Here is a 23,700-nt window from a genome sequence, read left to right as displayed (position 1 = left end):
CTTTCCTTACATATGTTCTTATGGTCCATTGAACAACTATCTGATAGCTAGCCAGCTACACACCATTGATGTAATTAACCAATGATATGGGTGACACCAAAGATATATTAGTGTGATTAATTACCTCAGTGGGGGGGTAAATCCCTTCCCCCCACCTGTCACCCCAGAACCTATTGCTGGATGACTTTAAGGTGTCCTCCCCTCCCCCTTTTTCTTCATTGTCCACAAGGTTAGAAGTGTGCCTATGGGAATGTTTGACCATTCTTTCAAGTGCATTTGTGAGGTCAGGCACTGATGTTGGATGAGAAGGCCTGGCTTACAGTCTCTGCACTAATTCATCCCCAAGGTGTTCTGTTGTGTTGAGGTCAGGACTCTGTGCAGGCCAGTCGAGTTCCATAAAGACATGGATGAGTGAGTTTGGGGTGGAACTTGACTGGCTGCACAGAGTTCTGACCTCAACCCAATAGAAAACCTTTTGGCTGAATTAGAGCAGAGACTGCGAGCCAGGCCTTCTCAGTGCATTCTCAACATCAGTGCCTGGCCTCACAAATGCACTTCTGGAAGAATGGTCAAACATTCCCATAGACACACTAAACCTTATGGACAGCCTTCCTAGCCTCCCCAGAAGCTGTTCTAGCTGCAAAGGGTGGGCCAAATCAAATTTTAACCCTACAGACTAAGACTGGGCTGCCATTAAAGTTCATGTGTGTGTAAAGGCAGGTGCCACAATACTTTTGACTAGATAGTGTATCTGGCAAGATTTACAATGGTGGTGGAACCCTCCTACACATAAATACTACATTTAGACATAGTCTTAGGACCTGGGAGATGAGACAACATCTCTACATGAAGTGACATGTTTGGGATTCAAACCCAGACGTTCAGGGACGCTAAGTAGAAGTTCTAACCTCTAAGCCACGGAGCTGCCACATGTGAAAACCTCCGACACATAAATACACATAAATACTGCATTTCTTTGGACATACAAGTGATGGAATTACATTACTCAAGAGTTATTTTTCGTGATTTATTCTGTGATATTTGGTGATTCTTTGTGGGTCAGTGTAGAATAGTGATACTACCCTCAAATTTTTGGGAATTACATTTTGATTTCTGATGTTGGTACACAAATCACATTTTTTGGGCTCAAATTATGATTATTTGGAAATAATAAAAAGCAAAAAAAATTGTGACTCATTTTAAATTTGCATCAGCAATGGTATTGTTTGTGGATTGTAAAGACACCTGTGTGAGTTTGGGTAAAGATTGTTATGAGATGGAGAGTAACAAGTGAAAGTTACAGAGATAAATATATTTTACCAAAACATCAACACATTCCACATTCTAGCATTCTTAAAAACAAAATATTTGAAGTAGAAGCAACAATGTTGCAAAGGAAAATTTATTTCAGAGAAAGATACATTTCATTTCAACATTAAAAGGATTTATTTGTGAAAGTTACAATTGTTCCATAAGAATCAATGGCTAAAACTTGCATTGGACTATAATAGCGCCGATTTTCACTTCCAAAAAATGCTCTTTAACACAGCGCTCATTTTCGTATTTACTATAGCGCCATGTAAAAAAAGACACTGGAGCTAAAATGAGAGCTATTTGCAGGTCTGAGCATGCTCAGTTTTGTTGGCACCTAGTTGTATAAAAACGGGGAATTCATCTCTTCTCAGACTTTTAAAGATATTTCAGTGTAGAAATCACTTTTTAACACAGTTTAAAAGCAGATTGTCTTATAATAATATAATGCATATTTCAGTACCATTTAGGCAATTATATCATGTTCTAAACATTATTTCCATATGCAATTCTCCAGGTTTTAGTAGACTAAGGGTTTGGGCGCTATTTGGTTTCAGGGAACTATAGTAAATTAGATTTTGGGAGTATTTTCTCACCAGCACTATAGTGAATACCATTTTAGCACTAATTAGCGCTGCGGCACTATAGTAAATGACCCCCATAGTGTCAAAGAGCCTTTTTACACAATGCAGAGGATTAGCCACTTAAGTTCCACAGTTAGTATAACGAGCATGCTATTCTGCATATACAGACAGATTTTAGTGTTGTGGGTTTAGTAACACTTTAATAGTTACTATGAAAATATTTTACTCATATTTAGCATTGGAAAAAATTTAGAACAGACAAATGTGAGAATCAATGTTTATTTGTAAGGCGTAAATTTGCAGCATTTTGTCTAGGTGGCAGGATAAGAACTTGCTACATATCTTTTTCCATTTCCATAGAATGAATTAGTCCATGTGTAAGTTTGGATTGGCACAGAATGACCATTAAATCGGACGATACACCTTCAAGACAAACAAAAAGTTAAAAGTAATAAGATGCAAACAGTCCTTGGATGAATAAAGGTTGGTATGACTATGCAAAGTTTATACTTGACCGCTAACACAAAGAGCACCATATGTGATGAGGTTAAAAAGTAGATCCTGCTGCAGTTGTTTGTTGGTTTTTTTTTTGGAGTTTTAGATAGAATGGGAAAGGATTAGAACCCCTCTCAAGTTTTTACTTCTATCCCTATTCTATCTTTGGAGTGATTTTCCCTCATGTACATCCCCTGTGACAATGGTACTACTAGACAGGAAGTGAGGGAAAAATCTCCAACAGGGCCATAAAACAAAAATAAAAATCTGTCTGGGGTTCTAGCCTTCTCATAATATATATTTTTTTATTTCTGTCTGTTGCCTTCACTTTTGAAGCAAAGTAAAAAATTGGCAGATTTGAATACCTCCTCACTCTTTTCCAACCCTCCAAAAATTGTTTGGACATACAGTTTAGACCTGTGTCAACATACAAGTCTATGGGAATGTAGAACCCCTTTGAAGCAGGTCAAATGCAGGTCAAAGGATGTCAACTGCAGATCAAACACACCTGTCAGTCAATACTGATTGCAGAAGAATCTCCAATAAATGTTATACTGATGGCACTGACGCAAACACAAAGGGGGTTATTTACGAAAGGCAAATCCACTTTGCACTACAAGTTCACTGCAAGGGCACTTGAAAGTGCACTTGGAAGTGCAGTCGCTTTAAATCTGAGGGGTAGATCTGAAATTAGTGGAAGCTCTGCTGATTTTATCATCCAATTATGTGCAAGCTAAAATGCTGTTTTTTATTTACCTTGCATGTCCCCCTCAGGTCTACAGCGACTTTACTTCCAAGTGCACTTTCAATGCAATTTCAAGTGCACTTGTAGTGCTGCGTGGATTTGCCTTTGATAAATAACCCCCAAAGCTTCTTGACACAGGCTTTTAAAGGTAAATAACCTGCATTAAACATATCCTAGCTGCTTTTGTACTGTAGTAGCAAAGTGCAAATCAGAAACACAAAATACTTACCGCTTGTTAGGACGAGTTACATAACACAGTGTGTACATTGCTATATCAAACTCAGGACTGGATCCCATAAAGAAAGATCCTAGGGGTTTCAAATAGGTGGACCATTTGAACTGGAATGAAAACACATCAGGATAACTTGTCCACTAAAGAAAAAAAAAAAAAAGAAATAAACACAAATGTAACTTATTTTGTCAGTTTTACATAGAACCTTATGCATTCTAATGATTTTGCTAAGTGCTTTAATTCCATAGTTTTCATAATTTTGCATAATCATTCAACAGATCCATTTTACATAAATATATTTCCTAACAACTTCTACTGACATATCTTCTTTTTTTCATGGATCGTTATTTATATTAATCTATGTTGAAATGTCTCCACGTAGTGGATTTTCTGCTAACTACATGCCAAGTTAGTAACTGTCATACTTTGCAAGCAGCAGTAGGATGAGACCATGAGATGGAACTAACAGAAAATATAACAGCTATGATTCTTAAAATGTACACAACATCCAATATAGAGGAAGCTAATGACCCCGCAGGCATGGTCTGAGTTTCCTGTTATATGGGGGTCTATTCTTTTTATACATTTTTTTTCTAACACATTCTTAGCTAGGAAAGGAAAAGAGTCAACTTTGGAAATAATATTCATTATCTGTATGGTTCTATAGTAATACCTAATACTTTTAAGAGTATTTTAAGAGTCTTAAATTTTCTCCTGTCGTCTGTTGAGAATCTTCACATTTTTTTCTTTGTGGCCAGGCAGAAACTATTGTATGGACACAAGGCTCAAGTCACAAAAAAAAAAAAAAAAAAAAAAAAATATAAATAAAAATGTTTATTTGAAGAAAAAAAAGTGACAGCTATTTTCAGTAGAGTCAATGAGAATTGACTCTAGACAAATGTTATAGTTACGTAGCTTACAATCTACTGTAAACTGATGACTGTGGGATAATGATCCCCATAGTACCTGGCAAAAAAGGATATGCACAACTGGGAGTAGTAAAATAAAAAAAATGAAAAACTTGTGTAATTATAATAAAATAATATATATAATGAATAAAATGAATATCATTTAAAATGTTGATTATTTTGCTGCCCTATCTCAGAATATTAGCCTAGCCAAACTCATATCTTCCTATAGGCCTAGTTTGTACAGAAATTTAGGTGTTATGGGGAGGAAGGAGCCTTAATCTAAGGTTGTTTTTTGTTTAAACCATAAAACATTGATAGCGCCCCATTAATACAACCTTGAAATGTATTTGTGTACACAGGCCAATTTACTAAAGCAGTTGAAATTATTAACTTAATAAACTGTGTGAATACTCACTTCAATTATCCAATACTGTGAAAAGCAAATTTGTCTTTACTTTGAATGCCTTTCATGTGCAGCAAAAATAAGTAAACAAGAATTTGCTTTTCAGATAATTGAATTGAAAATTCACACAATTTATTGAGTAAAGATTTTCAACTCCTTAAGTAAATCAGCCTGATTGTGTTTGTGTATTTGTATGATGATGTACTTTAACCATCGCTCTTGGCATTAGTAGATAAGAACATTTGACAAAAAATGACAAGCCCCCCCCCCCAACCCTCAGGCAATAAAGACAAGCATAGGGCAGTTACAATGTACAACATTTATTAACCAATAGCAGATGGATTTTAGTTTACCTACTGTAGGTCACAAAGAAATTTTAAGTTTTTTGCAGAAAACCTCATTAGGGTTGCAACATCGCCCATTTAAAGTCTAACTGAAGCCAAAACGTTTTCTTTGTGCAACTTGAAAAAGAGTTCTTCATTTGCAAATTGTGTCCCCACTTGATGGGAAGTAATTGGAAATCTTTCCAATGGGGACACAGATTGCAAAAAAGCACAGAAGGGTTAGAACATCTGTCAGGTAGATATTACTGTAGGTGTTTTCCTTCCTCATGACAGCCATTCCCCTCATTTCTTGCTCTGCTGTCACAGGGCAACAATTAGGGTGGAATCTCCCCAACAGAGTCACAAACAGCTATAAAGACTTGACAGAAGTATTTACTTTATTTTATTAAGTTTATCCAAAGCTTGATTATCTCATGTCAGTAATGCTGATTATAAAGTAACAACTCTGCTATACTAGAAGAGATGGTTCTATTCATCTGTCACCAGTTAGTCAACTTACTGGTCCATCTGTGGTGTAGCTCAAGTAGTTAATTTCTTCAGCCTTCTCCAAAAGGTAGAGCTGTACCCAACTATGGAATCCAGAAATCTTTCTTTTATGGATTTCACCTGCAAAAACAAACAACTTGGATAAACGATCGTCTGATCTTCCTCGTTGATTCACAGCAAGTTGGAACCGAGGAAGGAAATAATGTATGAAAATTCTCGTACGACAAAGGCTTTTTTTTTAGTTTCTAATTTTTCTTCGTACGAAAATCATACGAAAACGCTACACATGAAACAAAAATTGTTTGTACTATTCCCGTATGAGAACAATTTTGGAGTTTGTCCCTTCAGAAATTTTCATTCAGAATGTCAAAATCGGCTGTGGAGAGTTGTGTACACACTATCAGAAAATCGTACCATCTCTCCTCAGATGAAAATGTTCACCAGATTTTTTTATAGTGTGTACAAGCCTTAACTTTTATTTTATTCTACACAATCTTTGTTTTAAAAATAAATATTTAATACATGGTGCACAATTTTCAGAGTATTCATTTGTAAAGAGATAGCATAGCAGAAGTGTTTTTCTTTCACTCTGTCTCTTATTAAACCCTTGAACATGGGAGAAAGGGAAGGGTAAAGGAGGGAGTCGCTGCTCTAATTCCACCATCGACATATGTAAATTTCAGCTTGAGCTGCTAAGCTCTGTCATATTTCCTTTTTTCTTTTTTTCTTTTTTTTTTTCTTTTTTAACGAACAGACTGTCCCTTTATTGAGACAAAAATGTCAAGGCATGATACAAACTGTGTCCAACACGGACTAAATCAAAAGACATAGTACAGGTAAGTTGTTAAGACAGGGAATCATGAATACAATCACTATGCAACAATTCTCATCTATACAGTTGGGTTCTGTCTTCATTCTACTTTAGCTAAAGCCACAGCTAGCACTGCAACCCTATATATCAAAATTCTTCAGCAAGGAATTACTACGTATGCCGACCATGGCTGCCATATTTTATTACATTTCTTAGGGCAGATCCTATTAATGTATGTCAATTTGTAAAGTGGAAGAACAGCATTTATTGACTTTTCCAAAGAGCCTACCGGGGGGGGGGGGGGGGGCATTCCAATGCAGTACATTTTCCCTCTTTGCGTAAAAGAAAAGGTAGGTCAGTAACAGTTTGGTGCAGCGGGGTCTCTGATCATCGTCCTGAATATCCAGAAGCACTAGTTCCGGGGAGACAGGAAGAGTCAATTGGAGGCGGCCATTTACAGAGTCTACTCCCCCCCCCCCCCCCCCAATATCTTCGGGCAGCTCCAGAACATGTGAAAATATGTTCCTACGCCGTTTCGGCACCTGGGACAGTCCTGCGATCATTGTGGGTATACCTTGTGAAGTCTCTGAGGGGTGAAAAAAACCTTATGTAGGAATTTAACCTGTATCAACTTTTCTTTCGTAGAGATTAATAAACTAGTGCTATCCGCTAAGCAATCCTCCCCAATCCATATTTCCTTTTCTAACAAAAGAACATGTAAAATTACATTTAATAAAATGTCCTACTATAAAACCTTTTCAGAAAGTCTTGGAAACTTCAGCTGGTGTGAGAACAATGATCACATTATTGGTGTATGACATTAAACAAAGGCAACAAAAGATGCAAGGGACACTGCAGATACAAGGGACCCATTCTAAGGACCCTCTATGAGCTGAGCGGCAACTGCCTACCCACCACAGACCAGGTCATGCGCTACCTTGTGCATACACTGCAAAGCTCTATATCAGAGGGTATGCAAGATATTGTTATTCAACAACTGTCTATCATATACCTGTACCTCCAGATAAATCTCTATAATTAAACTCTAATGAGTACTAAGCAAAATCGTTTAAAATTAGAATATTTGCCTTTTTTGGGAATGTTATGAATGCATGAGCAAACATGATTTAAAGTTAATATTCATTTTTTTTTTTTATGAGACAATGACCTCCATCATTCAGTTCACCAAGAAGATGCCATCCTTTAAAATAGGTAGTATTAAGGGCACTGCAAGATCCCTTATGAGTCTACTAGTGATGAATACACTAAAATGGTGAGTTATTTTGCCCCTTTTGTGGCCAGATCACAACATACAGGATATAATGGAATCCATTGTGACTTTACAACTTGTAATGTAAATGGATTATTTTTCTTACCATGGAAAACATGCTCAAAGCCTGAAGAGTCTAAGAAACCCTTTTTACGAGCGTATAGTCCAAACCACATTTCCTCTAAATCATGTGCAAAGCTTTCTATTGAGGTATAAAAGCCTGTTAAAAAGGACAGTGTTACACGTTAAAAACATTTTCATAAAATACAAGTTTGGAAGGTGCAAGAAGATGGTGACAACATTTTATTATTCTAGCATTGATGCCACTCTCTAATAGTTTCACCCATTTTTTTTTCGAAGAAACCCTTAGTTACCAAAGTAGGAAATGTCTGTGTTGCCCCTTAACAACAATCAGGAAGACTGTCAGTTTCCAGTGTGGGCTTGGAGGATACTGCAAAATGTAAAAGCCATTAAAATGATATAAGTGGAATTCTACCATGGAATTAAATGCTAATGTGCTTGTTATTATAAAGGGTGAGAAACCCAATGTAACCACTTCAGCATCGGAAGATTTTACCCCCTTCCTGACCAGAGCACTTTTTGCGATTCGGCACTGCGTTGCTTAACTGACAATTGCGCGGTCGTGCCAAACAAAATTTAGGTCCTTTTTTTCCCACAAAAAGAGCTTTCTTTTGGTGGTATTTGATCGCCTCTGTGTTTTTTATTTTTTGCGCTATAAACAAAAAAGAGCGACGATTTTGAAAAAAACACAATATTTTTTACTTTTGGCTATAATAAATATCCCCCAAAAATATATAAAAAAAAATCTTTTTCCTCAGTTTAGGCAGGTATGTATTCTTCTACATATTTTTGGTAAAAAAAAATCGCAATAAGCATATATTGATTGGTTTGCGCAAAGTTATAGCATCCACAAAATAGGGGATAGTTTTATGGCATTTTTATGTATTAATTTTTTTTTTACTAGTAAAGGCGGCGATCTGCGATTTTTATTGGGACTGCGACATTATGTAGGGACACGTCAGACACTTTTGACACATTTTTGGGACCATTGGCATTAATACAGCAATCAGTGCTATGGAAATGCATTGATTACTATGCATACTACTGGCAGTGAAGGGGTTAACACTAGGGGGCAATCAAGGTGTTAATGTTTTCCCTATTTTTGTTCTAACTGAAGGGGAGAGTGGACTGTGCAGGGGAGTTGACAGATCGTTGTTCATACTGTGTATGAACAGATGATCTGTCTGTTCTCCTCTCAGAGAACCGTAAACTGTTTGTTTACACACACAGATCCCGGTTCTCGGTGTGCCCCGAGCGATCGCGGGAGCCCGGCGGTGATCGCGACCGCCGGGCACTCGAATCGGCTCCGTGGGTGAGCAGGGGGCACGCACCCTAGTGGCCAAATATGTTACCGATGTAACATGACGGCGATTTGCGCAGCCGAGCCATGTTGTCGCAGTACAACTGCGGCGGCTGGTCGGCAAGTGGTTAACATATTAATTCCGTACAGTACATGGTACAATTATCTGTTTGAAATGTAGTATGCTTTCCATTAGTTAAAAAGCACCGAAAAAGAAAAATTGTGTTTACGAACTTATAATCACCTAATCACCTATAATCACCCAATAACATATGCATACATAAAACTATGAAACTTATGGGGAGATGAAAATAAAATAAACCTGTCACCTCTCTCTGTCTCTTCACTTTCTTGAATTACATATTTATAGTTTAATGCACTCATCCTTTAGACACTTTCACTTCTGTACACATCCCTTTTTTTTCATCTCCCCATTTAACACTTCTGAACCATGCATTTCTGAAATCCCTCTTTATTGTTTCATTCCTCCCTGCACTGCTTCTCACTCTGTGTGCGGAGGAGAGAGACACGCGCGCCCACTGATTGGGGCATGTCAGCTCCTCTTGCGCCGTCTCTCTCCCCGCCCCCGGACCGTGTTCCAGATGGGAACTGTAGTCTTCCGAGCTTCGTGTCATCCCCATGACGTTTCACGCATGCGCTGTGCAGTACACCCACCGGCGGCCCTTGCGTGACGTCAGGCGCCAATTGTTTGGCATTTTACTTGCCTATATATAGCGCCTTCACACCACACTATATTGCCAGACATTCCAAGGGTAGCCATTTTAGAAATCTGCTATGTACAAGGTAAAGTTCTATATGAAACTCCTTTCCTTCATTTCTTACCTTCTGGTATATTACCATAGTTCTCTATTACCCTTTACATCCTTGCTTACTTCTTTAATAATTTTTTTACTTGCTGCCACCTGTGTTGGTAACTTTACCTCCCCACATTGGAGGGGGGCAGGTGATCTGCAGCAGGCATTGGTCACCTTCGTATATAAGATGACCTATCTTTCTTTATGCTAGTTAATAATATGAACTATGTTCTTTTTTCATCCTTGCTTTCAAATCTTTCAAATCTTGATTCATATAGCCTTGCCTTTTCAAAAATTCCTCTAAAAATACATTCATTTCACCCTGCAGTTATACATCCCCCCGACAGACTTTGATCTGCAAATCCTGGCACCCTTTGGCTTTTCTTTACTCATTGTCCTTATGAATGTAAGCTTCCCTTTTTCTCGGTATATGTTAATTACCCTACACCAGTTTGTGTATAGTCCATCACCTTTCGCTGATGATTTTTATCTGTTTCTCAGACCCTTATCTTCTTATTCACCACTTTCCACACTCCTCATCACTCCCCACTCACATCTTATCTTCCCACTCATAACACCCACCTTCTTACTCCTTCCCCCCCACCTTAACCCACTTCCCTTTCTTCACTGTACCCACCATTTTTCAAGTAGAATTATTTTTTCATTTGAACGCATTTCTCACTCACTTTTGCATCACTTTCTTGGCTAGATTCCAGCTGACAAGCTCTTCTGGGCCTCATTCAGCACCTTCTATGTGCACTACCCAATGAGGGTTTCCTTTGCTTCGACAATGAGTCACAGGTATAAGATCTTCATATGGGTGAGCGTTTGATGATGGCCTGGTAGTCGACAGTATACCCTACTGTACCATTACTATTTTATTTTACTTTATTATTTTGTATTGTACTCCAAGTCAATGTAATGCCTTTTACTTTGTTCTGTTCTATGCAGTGTTACATCTAATTGTCTTTAAAACATCCCCTGATGAGCCCAGAGTGGCGAAACATGTCGGGACAATCACTCCAACTTTATTACAGAGTGATTATATTTTATTTGTTTTGAATTCCAGATGTATCCTTGTACATGTGCGCATAACCTATACCGAAACTTTTTAATTATGTTTTGTATGTAACAATGTCTTGTAATCTTGTAATTTTACATACTTACTGTGGAGTATTGTAATTACTTTCCTTTTTTGTTGGCACCCTTAAAAATCCCACCAAATAATTTCCCTTGTCTACAGCTTAAAATGTAGCTCTAGACAAAAGAGATACACTCTTCTTACTACAAGTTAAAACTGAAAAAGTTTTAGATACACTCCAACTTTTTAGTTTTGGATATAGTGTATAAGGTTAGACCCTTGTCAAGTTTGTATTGCTGTCTGTATCCCCATTTGGATAAAGGAAAATAGACAACTGTTTCAGTTCTGTAACCTGGCACTATAGAAAATCTCCCTCTAATGTTTGCTGATTATATACAGTAATTGTATTTCTTCATTCCTAAAGATTTCCATTACCTCATTATAGGCCAAAATGGATGTCACGATGATTTAATAAATAGTTTACATGTACCCACAGTTTGTGAACAACTAATGTATCACATCAGACATCATCACCATTATTGGTGACTGTCACTATTCAGGTGTCTGCAATTAGTGCTGCAAGTCAGATTGACTTCTTGTTACATGGTTCATAATCAGTTGTGGGAAAACTGGCATTATTTTCTCATGGCATTGTATAGTAATGAGAACATTGGCTGTGTAATAGACCTAAAGTGTATCTCTAGGCAAAACCTTTTTCTTAGTTTTGGATAGAGCAGTGAAGGGATGGATCCTCTTTCAAGTTTTTATTGCACCCTCTCTCCCCATTGGGGAGATTCATCCCTCCTTTTGTACTGGTGAACTTGTTGATGAGAAAGAAAATAAAGGGAAATCCAAAACTTTAGAGTTGGCCCCTAGAATAAAAGGTGAGAGGAAATCTTTCAATGGGGATAGCCGTTCCAGGGACGACTGTCAAAGAAGAGAATTCCCTTTATTTCGGGAGATTTCCTCTCTGGGACAGGAAGTTAAGGGAAATTTCCCCTATATTACACAGGCAGCGGAAACTAAACTGGCAAGGGTATAATCCTTCCATACTTAGGCAGCCCAGCACATGTATTCTATTGACAGTTGTTACCATTATTCCAATGTACCTTTATCAAGTAAGAATTTGGATAGCTTGCTCATTACAGAAGTTTGGAATATGGCTTCCATGAAAGCAGTTTGCTCTTGGATCTCCTCACTGGTCACCAACTCCACTGTTCCTGTTTCCTTGATGTAATTGTCCAGCAGTGCAATAAGATGGGTGAAAGTTGGGCGAGTGAACAGTTTGCTTTCATTCACATAGCTGAACAGCCTAAGATCGTAATATAGAAATGAATTAATAGGAAAATAATTTGGAAAATCCTATACTGTTGGTACAAAATATATACACATAATATGTATATACATCAAAGTAAATTGATTAGTGTTTCTAAATACAGCAGCAGCGTTTTTATGAAAAAAAATACCAGCAACCTGGAGCTTGTAAAATAATTTAAGATTTTGCAGACTATTGTCATAAATTCCATCCACTGTAAATTTCTGCCACTCATGAATATAACTTATGTGTGGGGCTTGTTCTGTTTCCTGCAAGGCTGCCACTACTGTATGGAGTCATCTAACCATATAGTTAGCGTACCCTGTACTGTATAATGACTCTGAGAGCTTGTGGAGGGCATAAGGACCTACAGTAGCACATGTTCAGGGTTTACATACAATTGTGCACTAAAATGCAAGGTCCACTTATATTGTCCAGGCATATAGTAGGTGAGGCTGAAAAAAAGACACAAGTCCACCAAGTCCAACCTATGTCTGTGCTTATATGACAGTATTACATTGTATATCCCTGTATGTTGTGGTCGTTCAGGTGCTTATCTAATAGTTTTTTGAAACTATCGATGCTCCCCGCTAAAACCACCGCCTGTGGAAAAGAATTCCACATCCTGGCGGCTCTTACTGTAAAGAGCCCTCTACGCAGTCTAAGGTTAAACCTTTTTTCTTCTAATCTTAATGAGTGGCCACGTGTCTTATTAAACTTCCTTCCACGGAAAAGTTTTATCTCTTTTGTGGGGTCACCAGTGTGGTATTTGTAAATTAAAATCATATCCCCTCTAAAGCGTCTCTTCTCCAGAGAGAATAAGTTCAGTGCTTGTAACCTTTCTTCATAACTAATATCTTACAGTTAGCTTTATTGCCTTTCTCTGTGCTCGCTCCATTTCCAGTACATCCTCCCTGAGGACTAGTGCCCAGAACTGGACAGCATACTCCAGGTGAGGTCGGACCAGAGTCTTATAGAGTGGGAGAATTATTGCTTTATCTCTTGAGTTAATCCCCCTTTTAATGCATGTCAATATTCGGTTTGCTTTGTCAGCAGCAACTTGGCATTGCATGTCATGCTGAGCCTATCATCTACTAGGACCCCCAGGTCCTTTTCTATCCTTGATTCCCCCAGAGTTTCTCCCCCCAGTGAGTAGATTGCATTCATATTTTTGCCACCCAGATGCATTATTTTACATTTTTTCCACATTAAACCTCATTTGCCATGTAGTTGCCCACCCCATTAATTTGTTAAGATCTTCTTGTAAGGTTTCCACATCTTGCAGATAAGTTTTTGCCCTGCTTAGCTTAATGTTGTCTGCAAATACAGAGATTGAACTGTTTACCCCATTCTCCATGGCGTTTATGAACAAATTAAATAGGATTGGTCCCAGCACAGAACCCTGGGGGACCCCAATTTACACCCCTGATCATTCCAAGTACTCCCCATTTATCACCACCCTCTGAACTCGCCCTTGTAGCCAGTTTTCAATCCATGTACTCACCCTATAGTCCATGCCAATGGACCTTACTTTGTACAGTAAACATTTATGGGGAACTGTGTCAAATGCTTTTGTAAAATGCAGATACACCACGTCTACGGGCCGCCCTTTATCTAGATGGCAGCTCACCTCCTCAAAGAAGGTTAATATTGGTTTGGCAAGAACGATTCTTCATAAATCTATGCTGATTACTGCTAATGATACTGTTTTCATTACTAAAATCTTGTATATGGTCCCTTATCATCCTCTCCAAGAGCTTACATACTATTGATGTTAGGCTAACTGGTCTGTAATTCCCGGGGATGTATTTTGGCCCTTTTTTAAATATTGGGGCTACATAGGCTTTTCTCCAATCAGCTGGTACCATTCCAATCAGTAGACTGTCAGTGAAAATTAGGAACAATGGTCTGGCAATTACTTGACTGAGCTCCCGAAGGACCCTCGGGTGCAGCCATCTGGTCCCAATGACTTATTAATGTTAAGTTTTCCAAGTTTTTTTCTAATTCTGTCCTTTGTTAGCCACGAGGGTGCTTCCTATGATGTGTCATGAGGTTAAACTCTGTAGTTTTGTTACTGAAGCCCCCCCAATTCCCTTGTGAAGACTGAGGAGAAGAATAAATGCAATACCTTCACCATCTCCCCATCCTTTGTAACCAGATTTCCTTCCTTATTCTTTATGGGGCCAATATGGTCTGTCATTCCCTTTTTACTGTTTATATACCTAATTAATTTTACCTGTAGGTAAAAGTGGTATAACTAGGTTTACAACCACTTTAAGTGTGGCCAAGTTTCACTTTGCAAACTATACCTAGTCACATGCAAGGAAAAAAACAAAACAATTTTGCTTGCACAGAATTTGATGATGGGAGTCAGCAAATCTTCACCTCTTTCACTCAGCTCTAGGAAAAATTCCCTTCCAAAATGAACAGTCTATTTGCCTTTAGTAAATGAACCCCCTTGCAAGAAAAGATTGTTATAGATGTGGCCCTCTCAAGTATGATTCTCAGTGTTAGATACTTAGGAGTTGATTTACTAAAACAGGAGAGTGTAAACTCTGGTGCAGCTGTCCATGGTAGACAGTCAGCTTCTAACTTCAGCTTGTTCAATTTAGCTTTGACAATAAAACCTGGAAGCTAATTGGTTTCCATGCAGAGCTGCCCCAGAGTTTGCATTCTCCAGTTTTAGTAAATCAGTCCACTTATATTCTCAGACACTTCAATTATCAAACAATCCAACAAGGTAAGAAAGACATTCATGTCTCTTCGACAACCCTGAAGAATGTTAATGAACATAGAATAATAAATAAAATATGTTAAGAAATAGTTAAGAAACACAAAGCCTGTCAACTTACTTTTGGCTTGCAAAGTCAGTTCCTGAGCTGGTTTGAGAACTGTTGGCTTTGTATTGTAGATTCAGAATAATGTCATCAGTGTCAGCATTATTGATATCAGCTACATATAGCTCTTCAGCCAGACTCTGAATCTCATCATTGGTGACAACAAACTGTGATTTCAAGTGAGCTTTTACTGCTATTCAAATGTAAAACAAAAATGTTATTTCACACAATTCAAACTTTTGCTATGTTAAAGTTGTCACAATATGTCATGGTCACAAATCGAAGCAAATAGGTATACGTTTGTCCTATGTCAAGGCTATTGGCCAACAAGATTTGAATCAAAATGGAGCCAAAACACCCAACAGGCTGGTCCCATTTTTAGGGCTGTATGGAAGGCCAATGTATATCAATATTTTTATAGGTTGCAACTAGTTTCCAGCACTGTGTGTAAACCTAAAGCCTACGTTTCAGAAAAACAAAACCCTTGGTACACAATACTCAAAATAGGTCCATTTCGTGGAGGAAACTGTTATATTTGATATGAAATTCTCTTTAAAACAGATCTATTTTTATATGTTTAGCACCTTCTACATAGGTAGGTGCTAGATTATTTTTTTTTGTGAATACAGGCAAATATAAGCAGGCCTGTTTGTTTTTGGTTTGTGTGGGCTGGGAATGGCTCAGAGTTGGCAGCTGATTCACAGGCAGCATCACTAAGACCTCCCTCTTCTTTCTAGAGCCTTCTAGAAGGTACTAGAAAGAGAGAAGGAGAGGAGGGGTGGAGCTGCCAGGAGTTTGTTAAGGAGGCCTGACCAATCCCCAACCTGGATTGGCAGGGGGCAGGCCTCCTTAAATATCCAGAGTCAGCCCAGCTGGGGAGGAGTTGTCAGATGTAAGAACTGAAGATGGAGTACTAAGCTGTCGGGGTTACATAGTTAGTAAGGTTGAATAAAGACACCAGTACATCCAGTTCAACCTGAGTGAGTGTCTACAATTGTCCCTATCCCTATACATTGTGTCTCATTAAGATGCTAATCTATTATTATTATTTATTTATGGTACCCATATAGCACTGTCAATTTATGCAGCGCTCCACACATACATTGCACACACACACATCGGTCCCTACCCTCAAGGAGCCCCCAATCCAAGGTCCCCAACTCACATTCATTTACTAGGGCCAATTTATTTTGGAGAGAAGCCAATTAACCTACCAGCATATCTTTGGAGTGTGGGAGGAAACCAGAGTACCCAGAGGAAACCCACGCAGGCACAGGGAGAACATGCAAACTCCAGGCAGGAGTGTCGTGTCTGGGATTCGAATTAGTGACCCTTTTTACTGCTAGCGAGAGTGACATACAATCCGCCAATTGACTGATATACAATACATTGGGCATCCCTTATTTCCCTTATCCCATCCAAGTTAAATTCCCTAATAAAATAACAAAAACAAGCACATGGATTGTTCATTGTCTCAAAGTGACTGGGAAGTGAATGTCGGGCTGGGTGAGGGTGACAGGTGGGCCACATCACTTAGCAGCTCCTACGGGGTTACCGCTACATATGTAACTTGAGCCAGCCTAACATTAAAGATGTATACATGAAAAAAGTACAATACATACAAGGTGTAAGTTTACACAATTGGAGCTTGGTACCCTGTAAAGTTCTACAAAGTGTGCAACAAATGGGAATGGGCCAGTCAGAATTTTCTCACTTCAAAGAACAAAAAAGTTAGCAGGCCTATGTAGAAAATGTTTAACTCCTGTGAGTTGAATTGATTTCCAAACAAGAAAGTCTGAGGGCAATGCTTATTCTTATGTCTTTACACCATGCTACAAAACATTTTACATTGCTTTAGTACTCATGTTTGAAAAATTTTAGGGATATACGTTCAAAAAAGACTTTAGTAAATATTTCTATAGTGAATGAACGATCTTCTTTAAAAGCCTCAGATATTTTAAAAGCAGTCCTTAGTGTCCCTGACCACAAAAGTGGCAAGGATGGCTAAAGCTCAATTTTAGGACCCCAGATAAAAACATTTTTAGAAACTGCAATATGCATGGGGCGTTTTACATTTAATAAACGTGATTTGAACAGCTTGCGTTTTCTCTTTAAATGAAGCCCTGTGATGCAGTGCAACCACTTGATAATTTCTTGGGTGATGGTCAGGGGATAGGTAATTACTGGTGACTATGGAGTGACCACTATTGATGGACATATCAAAACTGCACTACTGAGAAGTCACCGGGTCTACAGAGTTGTTTTTTTTTGGTAGATAAAGATGAACTTCATATTTCATATGTACAAATGTGCTTACAATCCTTAATAAGCAGACAGAGTTCTATGCTCTTCTTAAATGTTTATCAGGCTAATCTTAACTATTTTGCGTTTTTTACAGAGCTGGTGCTCTCTTCTTAAAGAAAACATAATCCCTACCTGATGAAACCAATCTGTTGGATGGACCCGATAGTAAATATTTATTTGTAAAATAAATACTTTAACTATAGAGGCATAACTCAGTTAGATTATTTATTTTACATTGCAGTTGACCTGTCCTTTCCAACAAAAGAACCTGGACTTCAGTTCTTAAGAAGGCTTGTAATTAGAGAGGTGTCTTCTCTTTTTTCAGTTGAAAAATCGGGGCATCATTGGCTTCAGCCGCTGATTGATAAAAGTTCTCCAGTATGTCCCTTTGACAGAAGAGGATCAAAGGATAGACTTCTGTCTAGTAGGGATGGCCACACACTTATAAAACTACAGCCAGCCCCTACTGAACCAACCAAATTTTGTTTCAATGGTTTTTATTAAATGTAAGGAGCAGCAAAGAGCAGCAAACAATCCTTGCTTACTTCAATTATAACAAATGAACAAATACACATATAAACATATGTGAGGATGAGCACCGACTGACAAGAACCAGACACAAATGTCAGGTCTGTTATGTGGTCTCCCCATTATTCCCAACACTATACCCAGGGGTGTCTGAATTCATCATAGTGTAGGGAGACGAAAAAGGAACAAACGAACCAACCAAATTTTGATCAGTATATGGCCAGCTTAAAGTGGTTCAAAAGGCAAAACAATCCACTAGCTCTTCTTCCCCTCCTCCCCACCACCCCTAGACACTTACCTGAGACCTCTGACAATCCAACCCCATCCATGCCAGCAGTCTTTCTCCCCTCTCCTCCTGGATTCAATGGCTTCACCATTGGCTCCCGCTGCTGTCAGTCAAATCCTATGAGGAGGGAGCGGAAGGCATGGTCGAGCCACTCTGTGTGTGTCTATGGATGCAAGGGCGCCAGCACAGCTGTGATCCAGTACCACTCAGATTGCTATTGGGGCACTCACAGGGAGAAGGAGAGGACAGTGCTGGTGGGGGACCATAAAAAAAAAAAAGGTAAGGGACTGACTCTGTGTAATATTGTTGCACAGAGCATGTAATGATAACCTGTTATTTTATTTTGATTAAAAAACTTTGGCTTTAGAATCAATTTGGAAATCTCAGTTGGTCTTATGCCGCGTACACACGGTCGGACTTTTCACCTGCAAAAGTCCGACGGACGCCGCCGGACAAAGTCCGGCGGAAAGTCCGACCGTGTGTGGTCTCCATCGGACTTCCGACGGACCGTTTCGGTCGGATTTTTGCGGAAATCCGACGTACTTTAGATTTGAAGCCTGCTTCAAATCTTTACGTCGTACCTCCGCCGGACTCAGTTCCTGACGGAAAGCCCGTTCGTCTGTATGCTAGTCCGAAGGACCAGATACGACGGAGGAGCAGGTTGCTGCATCTCGCGCTCGCTGCAATAGGAAAAACAAATCTTCCTATTGCGGCGAGCGCGGGGCATACCAGGCCCTTAGGTCTGGTATGGATTATAAAGGGGAACCCCTACGCCGAAAAAACGGCGTGGGGTCCCCCTAAAATCCATACCAGACCCCGATCCGAGCACGCAGCCTGGCCGGTCAGGAAAGGGGGTGGGGACGAGCGAGCGCCCCCCCCCCTCCTGAACCGTACCAGGCCGCATGCCCTCAACATGGGGGGGTGGGTGCTTTGGGGGAGGGGGGCGCCCTGCGCCCCCCCCCCAAAGCACCTTGTCCCCATGTTGATGAGGACAAGGGCCTCTTCCCGACAACCCTGGCCGTTGGTTGTCGGGGTCTGCGGGCGGGGGCTTATCGGAATCTGGGAGCCCCCTTTAATAAGGGGGCCCCCAGATCCCGGCCCCCCACCCTATGTAAATGAGTATGGGGTACATGGTACCCCTACCCATTTACCTAGGTAAAAAGTGTCAGTAATAAAACACAACACAGGTTTTTAAAATAATTTATTAAACAGCTCCGGGGGGTCTTCTTCCGTCTTCGGGGGTCCCTCCGGTTCATCTTCTCCCGGCGTCCGGTTGGTTCTTCTCCGCTCTCCGGCCTCTTCTCCCGGTGTCGCAGGTCTTCGGCCGGCCCCTCCGCTCTCTTCATGTAGCTCTATTGCGAGCGGAGGTCCGGACTTCTGGGCTTCTTGGCTTCTGGGCTTCTTGGCTTCTCTTCTCTTCTCTTCTCCCAGATGTTGACACGACGCTCTCTCCGGCTGGACTGGTCTCTGAGGGCTGCGTTGTGACTTATATAGGCGGAGACCCCGCCCCCATATGATGTCACAGTCCCTGGGCATGCTGGGACTGTGACGTTTTAGGGGGCGTGGTCGACCACGCCCCCTAAAACGTCACAGTCCCAGCATGCCCAGGGACTGTGACATCATATGGGGGCGGGGTCTCCGCCTATATAAGTCACAACGCAGCCCTCAGAGACCAGTCCAGCCGGAGAGAGCGTCGTGTCAACATCTGGGAGAAGAGAAGAGAAGAGAAGAGAAGAGAAGAGAAGAGAAGCCAAGAAGCCCAGAAGCCAAGAAGCCCAGAAGTCCGGACCTCCGCTCGCAATAGAGCTACATGAAGAGAGCGGAGGGGCCGGCCGAAGACCTGCGACACCGGGAGAAGAGGCCGGAGAGCGGAGAAGAACCAACCGGACGCCGGGAGAAGATGAACCGGAGGGACCCCCGAAGACGGAAGAAGACCCCCCCGGAGCTGTTTAATAAATTATTTTAAAAACCTGTGTTGTGTTTTATTACTGACACTTTTTACCTAGGTAAATGGGTAGGGGTACCATGTACCCCATACTCATTTACATAGGGTGGGGGGCCGGGATCTGGGGGCCCCCTTATTAAAGGGGGCGCCCAGATTCCGATAAGCCCCCGCCCGCAGACCCCGACAACCAACGGCCAGGGTTGTCGGGAAGAGGCCCTTGTCCTCATCAACATGGGGACAAGGTGCTTTGGGGGGGGGGCGCAGGGCGCCCCCCTCCCCCAAAGCACCCACCCCCCATGTTGAGGGCATGCGGCCTGGTACGGTTCAGGAGGGGGGGGGCGCTCGCTCGTCCCCACCCCCTTTCCTGACCGGCCAGGCTGCGTGCTCGGATCGGGGTCTGGTATGGATTTTAGGGGGACCCCACGCCGTTTTTTCGGCGTAGGGGTTCCCCTTTATAATCCATACCAGACCTAAGGGCCTGCGACGGGGCTCGCAAGGTTTCAATCTCGCCAAAAAAAGCAGCGAGATTGAATTCCTTTTCTAGTCCCGTCGTACCAAAGTCACGTTCAAAATGAACGGACTTGTCCGTGTGTGGGAAAGTCCGTTCGTTCTGAAAGTCCGGCGGAAGTCCGTCGGGAAGACCGGATTCCGGAAAGTCCGGCCGTGTGTAGGCAAGTCCGGCTGTTCAGAAAGTCCGGCGGTAGTCCGCCGGAAGTCTGGCGGCAAGTACGTCGGACCTAGCTTTCTAGAAAGTCCGACCGTGTGTACGCGGCATGAGAGGTAAATGCACACTTGCTAGGTTGCTGTAAAATTCACACCCTATAGTAAATATTCCCATAATATGTAACATATGTTTAACAATAACATAAGAGATTGCTCTTGGTTTACCACAAGTGTTTGTACAATCATTGGATAGGTTAACACTGTAGCACCTGTGGAATCCAATTACTTCATATACAATCTAGTCTTAGGACATAAAAAAAAAAAATATACATTCTTTAGTGTTTAATCCCATCTATTTGCAACATATCTGAACAGACAATAATTGCATTTAAAAGCAAGACATTGATTTACAAAAGCCAATAATTATAAGAAAACTACGTATCGTACAAAATATGTAGCATTTCCTAAAATCCTATGAAAATAAACATTTTCAGTATCCTATATTTAAAAAAAACACAAGCTATAGCAGAAATAGCAGTATGTAAAAAGTCTCACTAGGTTGTGGTAATGTGGTTCCATAGATCACAGAAGGGAAGATGCAGAGGAGAACAAATGTGTCCTTCATCGTGGATGTGTGACCAACCAGATCCCTTAAAGCAGTAACTGCAAGTCCTTTATAGAGAGTATCAGTGACGTCATGGGGTGGAGCATACACAGACCACCCCTGTATGGCTCATAGTCTTACTTAGATTGAGTATAATGAACAAACTTCATCTTCTTATTTTGTTATTAATGCTGATCTTTCTGATGCCTACAATAAATCATAGTTTTTCTCAAAATAAGAAAAAATAATGAATTGATTTCAATGTGATTGATGCCAGAACGTACAGCCAGACCTATACTTCTGGCACTGCGACAGGACAAATGCAGCTTAAAGCTTTCATACACACAAGCCAGATATGTCATTTGTCTGCCCCACCTCTCCCCTTCACAGAATGCCTTATATCCTGTGAATAATCCAATGCGAGAGGACAAACGAGAGTGGAGCTTAGGTGTTTAAAGCATAACTGAATGCAAAACCTTTTTTTTTTTTTGCACACTAGTACACTAGAAGATTTTTGAATGACCGTTCGAATACGAATATTTGTATCATAATATGTACAAAAATTTGCAGTGCAAAATTTTGTTTTTTTTTAACATTCAATTTTAGATTTAATAAACTTTACCAAAAAAAAGCCACATACACTGTTAGAAATTTGTTTGTTCAAGAAAAAATTTCCATCTTGCTCCTTCAAACGTTCTTGTCACTGCAAATGAAATTGAATATCGATTTCACCCCACTAATGATTGATAATTTGAACGAATGGTCTTAAAACAAGAAATTTTGAACAAAATTCTACTAGTGTATAACCAGCTTTTGTTTTAGACATATTGGAGAGGGATTTGAACACCTGTCTCATTGTTATTGCTGTCTGTGTCCCCCATTATTGAGATTCACCCTTTCTATTTGTCCTGCTTACTGCTATCACTAAAAATGAAAATGGTCACCAGAACAGGAATAGAGAGGAATTCTTCCAATGGGGACACTAGTTCTGGTGACCCTGTTGACACCCTGGATTCCCCAATTTAGAGGGATTTCCTCTAACTTCTAGTTGTGGCTATGGAACAGGAAGTGAGGGAAATCTCCCCAATGGGACACAGATAACAAAAAACCGACAAGGGTTATAACCCTTTGTTACTTTATCCAAAAGGAAAAAAAAAGGTTTTGCCTTTAGTTTTAGAATAAATAGCTGCCAGAAGTATAACATTGGTACTTTGGCATTGATTAATTAGGATTTTTACAGTACACAGGAGTGATGCAAGCCTAGAATAAACATCATTAGAGGTAACTGCTTTGTACATAGCAGTAGTAAAAAAAAAACTTTTTCCTGAAGTTCGACTTTAAATGAAGCATGAATTAAATTGAATTACTCTATCTAGCATCATCTACTTTATTTTTTATATTTTGGCAGTGGACGCTGGGACAGGTCATCCTAAAGTAAGCAGTCCAACTAGCTGAAGGCCATCAGTCCAGCATTTGGTTGAAAGTGACCCTGCAAGTAGTGAGGGCAGAGGATCAACCTAGCAGCAAAGCAACTATCATTTTCAGAAGATGTTTGTGAAGGCAGTTTTTGTAAAGACTATTTTGACGCCAGCTTCTCACCTAGACCTTACGGTAAGGCATTTTGAATGGCATCCCTATGCACTAAGCAAATGCACCTTCAATGTAGGTTTATTGCAATGCCCCACTACATACGGTAAAGTATTACCATGCATTTTGGTGTACTTCATCTGAAAAAATAGCAAACATCTGTTTTTCACTGCATTTGCTGTAAACGCAACGCATGGAATAACATGTTCATTAACACACCGCGGTGCAGCACGGCCATCTACTTAGAGACTACAACCCTCCTAATATCATTGAAATCCATTAAGCATGAACTCTACTCAGACATACAAATAATTTACTGCATGCTATATTTTTAATATTGTTATCCCATGCATTCAAGATCTTGGTTCAGAGAGACAGTGTTTCCCACCTCTGGTTGGCTTGAACTTCCACCTGCAGCTGTCTTTAGTCCCAGGAGGCATCCCACTGGACGTTATGGATTTATTGATATGCCTGTTTCAGTTTCATCTTGTAATTGTTTTTTAACCCTTCCTTATAATTAAAGTGTTTTATTACTGTACTTAGAAGCGCCTTCTTCGCTGCTTTGTTTTTCCTATAGCGCGCTCTTCCCTCTTCTGAAGTGCTGCTGCGATGCATTAATCACATTTCGCCCTATTCTCCACACTCCTTACTTTGCAAAGGGGATCTTCATTGAACATTAGTAAATAAGGCGAAGACACGTTAACTTTAATTATTCAATTATGTGCAAGAAATTTTTTTTTTTTCATTTGCCTTGCACTTGAT

General features: G+C 40.2%; 2 protein-coding genes across 5 annotated transcripts in view; one reads left to right on the top strand and one right to left on the bottom strand.

Moving 5' to 3' along the window:
- Positions 1-1,388: 1,388 nt before the first annotated feature.
- LOC141127379 (uridylate-specific endoribonuclease D-like) lies at positions 1,389-21,439 on the bottom strand. Of its 3 annotated transcripts, XM_073613734.1 has the most exons (8): positions 21,303-21,400; positions 18,152-18,256; positions 15,037-15,214; positions 11,979-12,181; positions 7,699-7,812; positions 5,525-5,631; positions 3,365-3,507; positions 1,389-2,318 (listed from the first exon to the last, which is right to left on the bottom strand). In XM_073613734.1, the coding sequence occupies exons 2-8, from the start codon at positions 18,228-18,230 to the stop codon at positions 2,207-2,209; spliced, it is 936 nt and encodes a 311-aa protein (XP_073469835.1). In that variant the 5' UTR covers positions 18,231-18,256; positions 21,303-21,400; the 3' UTR covers positions 1,389-2,206. The 3 variants fall into 3 exon arrangements, with proteins under 3 accessions (XP_073469835.1, XP_073469836.1, XP_073469837.1); XM_073613735.1 differs by lacking the exon at positions 18,152-18,256 and having other exon boundaries at positions 21,303-21,439; XM_073613736.1 differs by lacking the exon at positions 18,152-18,256 and having other exon boundaries at positions 15,037-15,211; positions 21,303-21,418.
- Positions 9,625-23,700, top strand: part of TSPAN31 (tetraspanin 31) — a 182,136-nt gene continuing 168,060 nt past the window's right edge. Inside the window, exons 1-3 of one of the 2 annotated variants that reach the window (XM_073613740.1) lie at positions 9,627-9,777; positions 10,498-10,589; positions 22,760-22,962. In XM_073613740.1, the coding sequence (XP_073469841.1) occupies positions 22,900-22,962 (63 nt within the window). In that variant the 5' untranslated portion in view covers positions 9,627-9,777; positions 10,498-10,589; positions 22,760-22,899. Of the gene's footprint in view, positions 9,778-10,497; positions 10,590-22,759; positions 22,963-23,700 lie in introns of both variants that reach the window. The other variant, XM_073613739.1, reaches the window with a different exon arrangement.

This window comes from Aquarana catesbeiana, linkage group LG02 (genome assembly GCF_042186555.1).
Source record: "Aquarana catesbeiana isolate 2022-GZ linkage group LG02, ASM4218655v1, whole genome shotgun sequence".
Lineage (NCBI taxonomy): Eukaryota > Metazoa > Chordata > Amphibia > Anura > Ranidae > Aquarana > Aquarana catesbeiana.
This window is presented reverse-complemented; position numbering and strand designations above follow the sequence as displayed.

Coding starts and splice junctions, on each gene's coding strand:
- LOC141127379 (XM_073613734.1), bottom strand. CDS start 18,230: ATGGTGAAGCCATTGAATCCAGGAGGAGAGGGGAGAAAGACTGCTGGC. Junction 15,215..18,151: donor TGGATTGTCAGAGGTCTCAG/GTAAGTGTCTAG, acceptor ACATTTGAATAG/CAGTAAAAGCTCACTTGAAA. Junction 7,813..11,978: donor CAAATTCTTACTTGATAAAG/GTACATTGGAAT, acceptor CCTTTTTAACAG/GCTTTTATACCTCAATAGAA.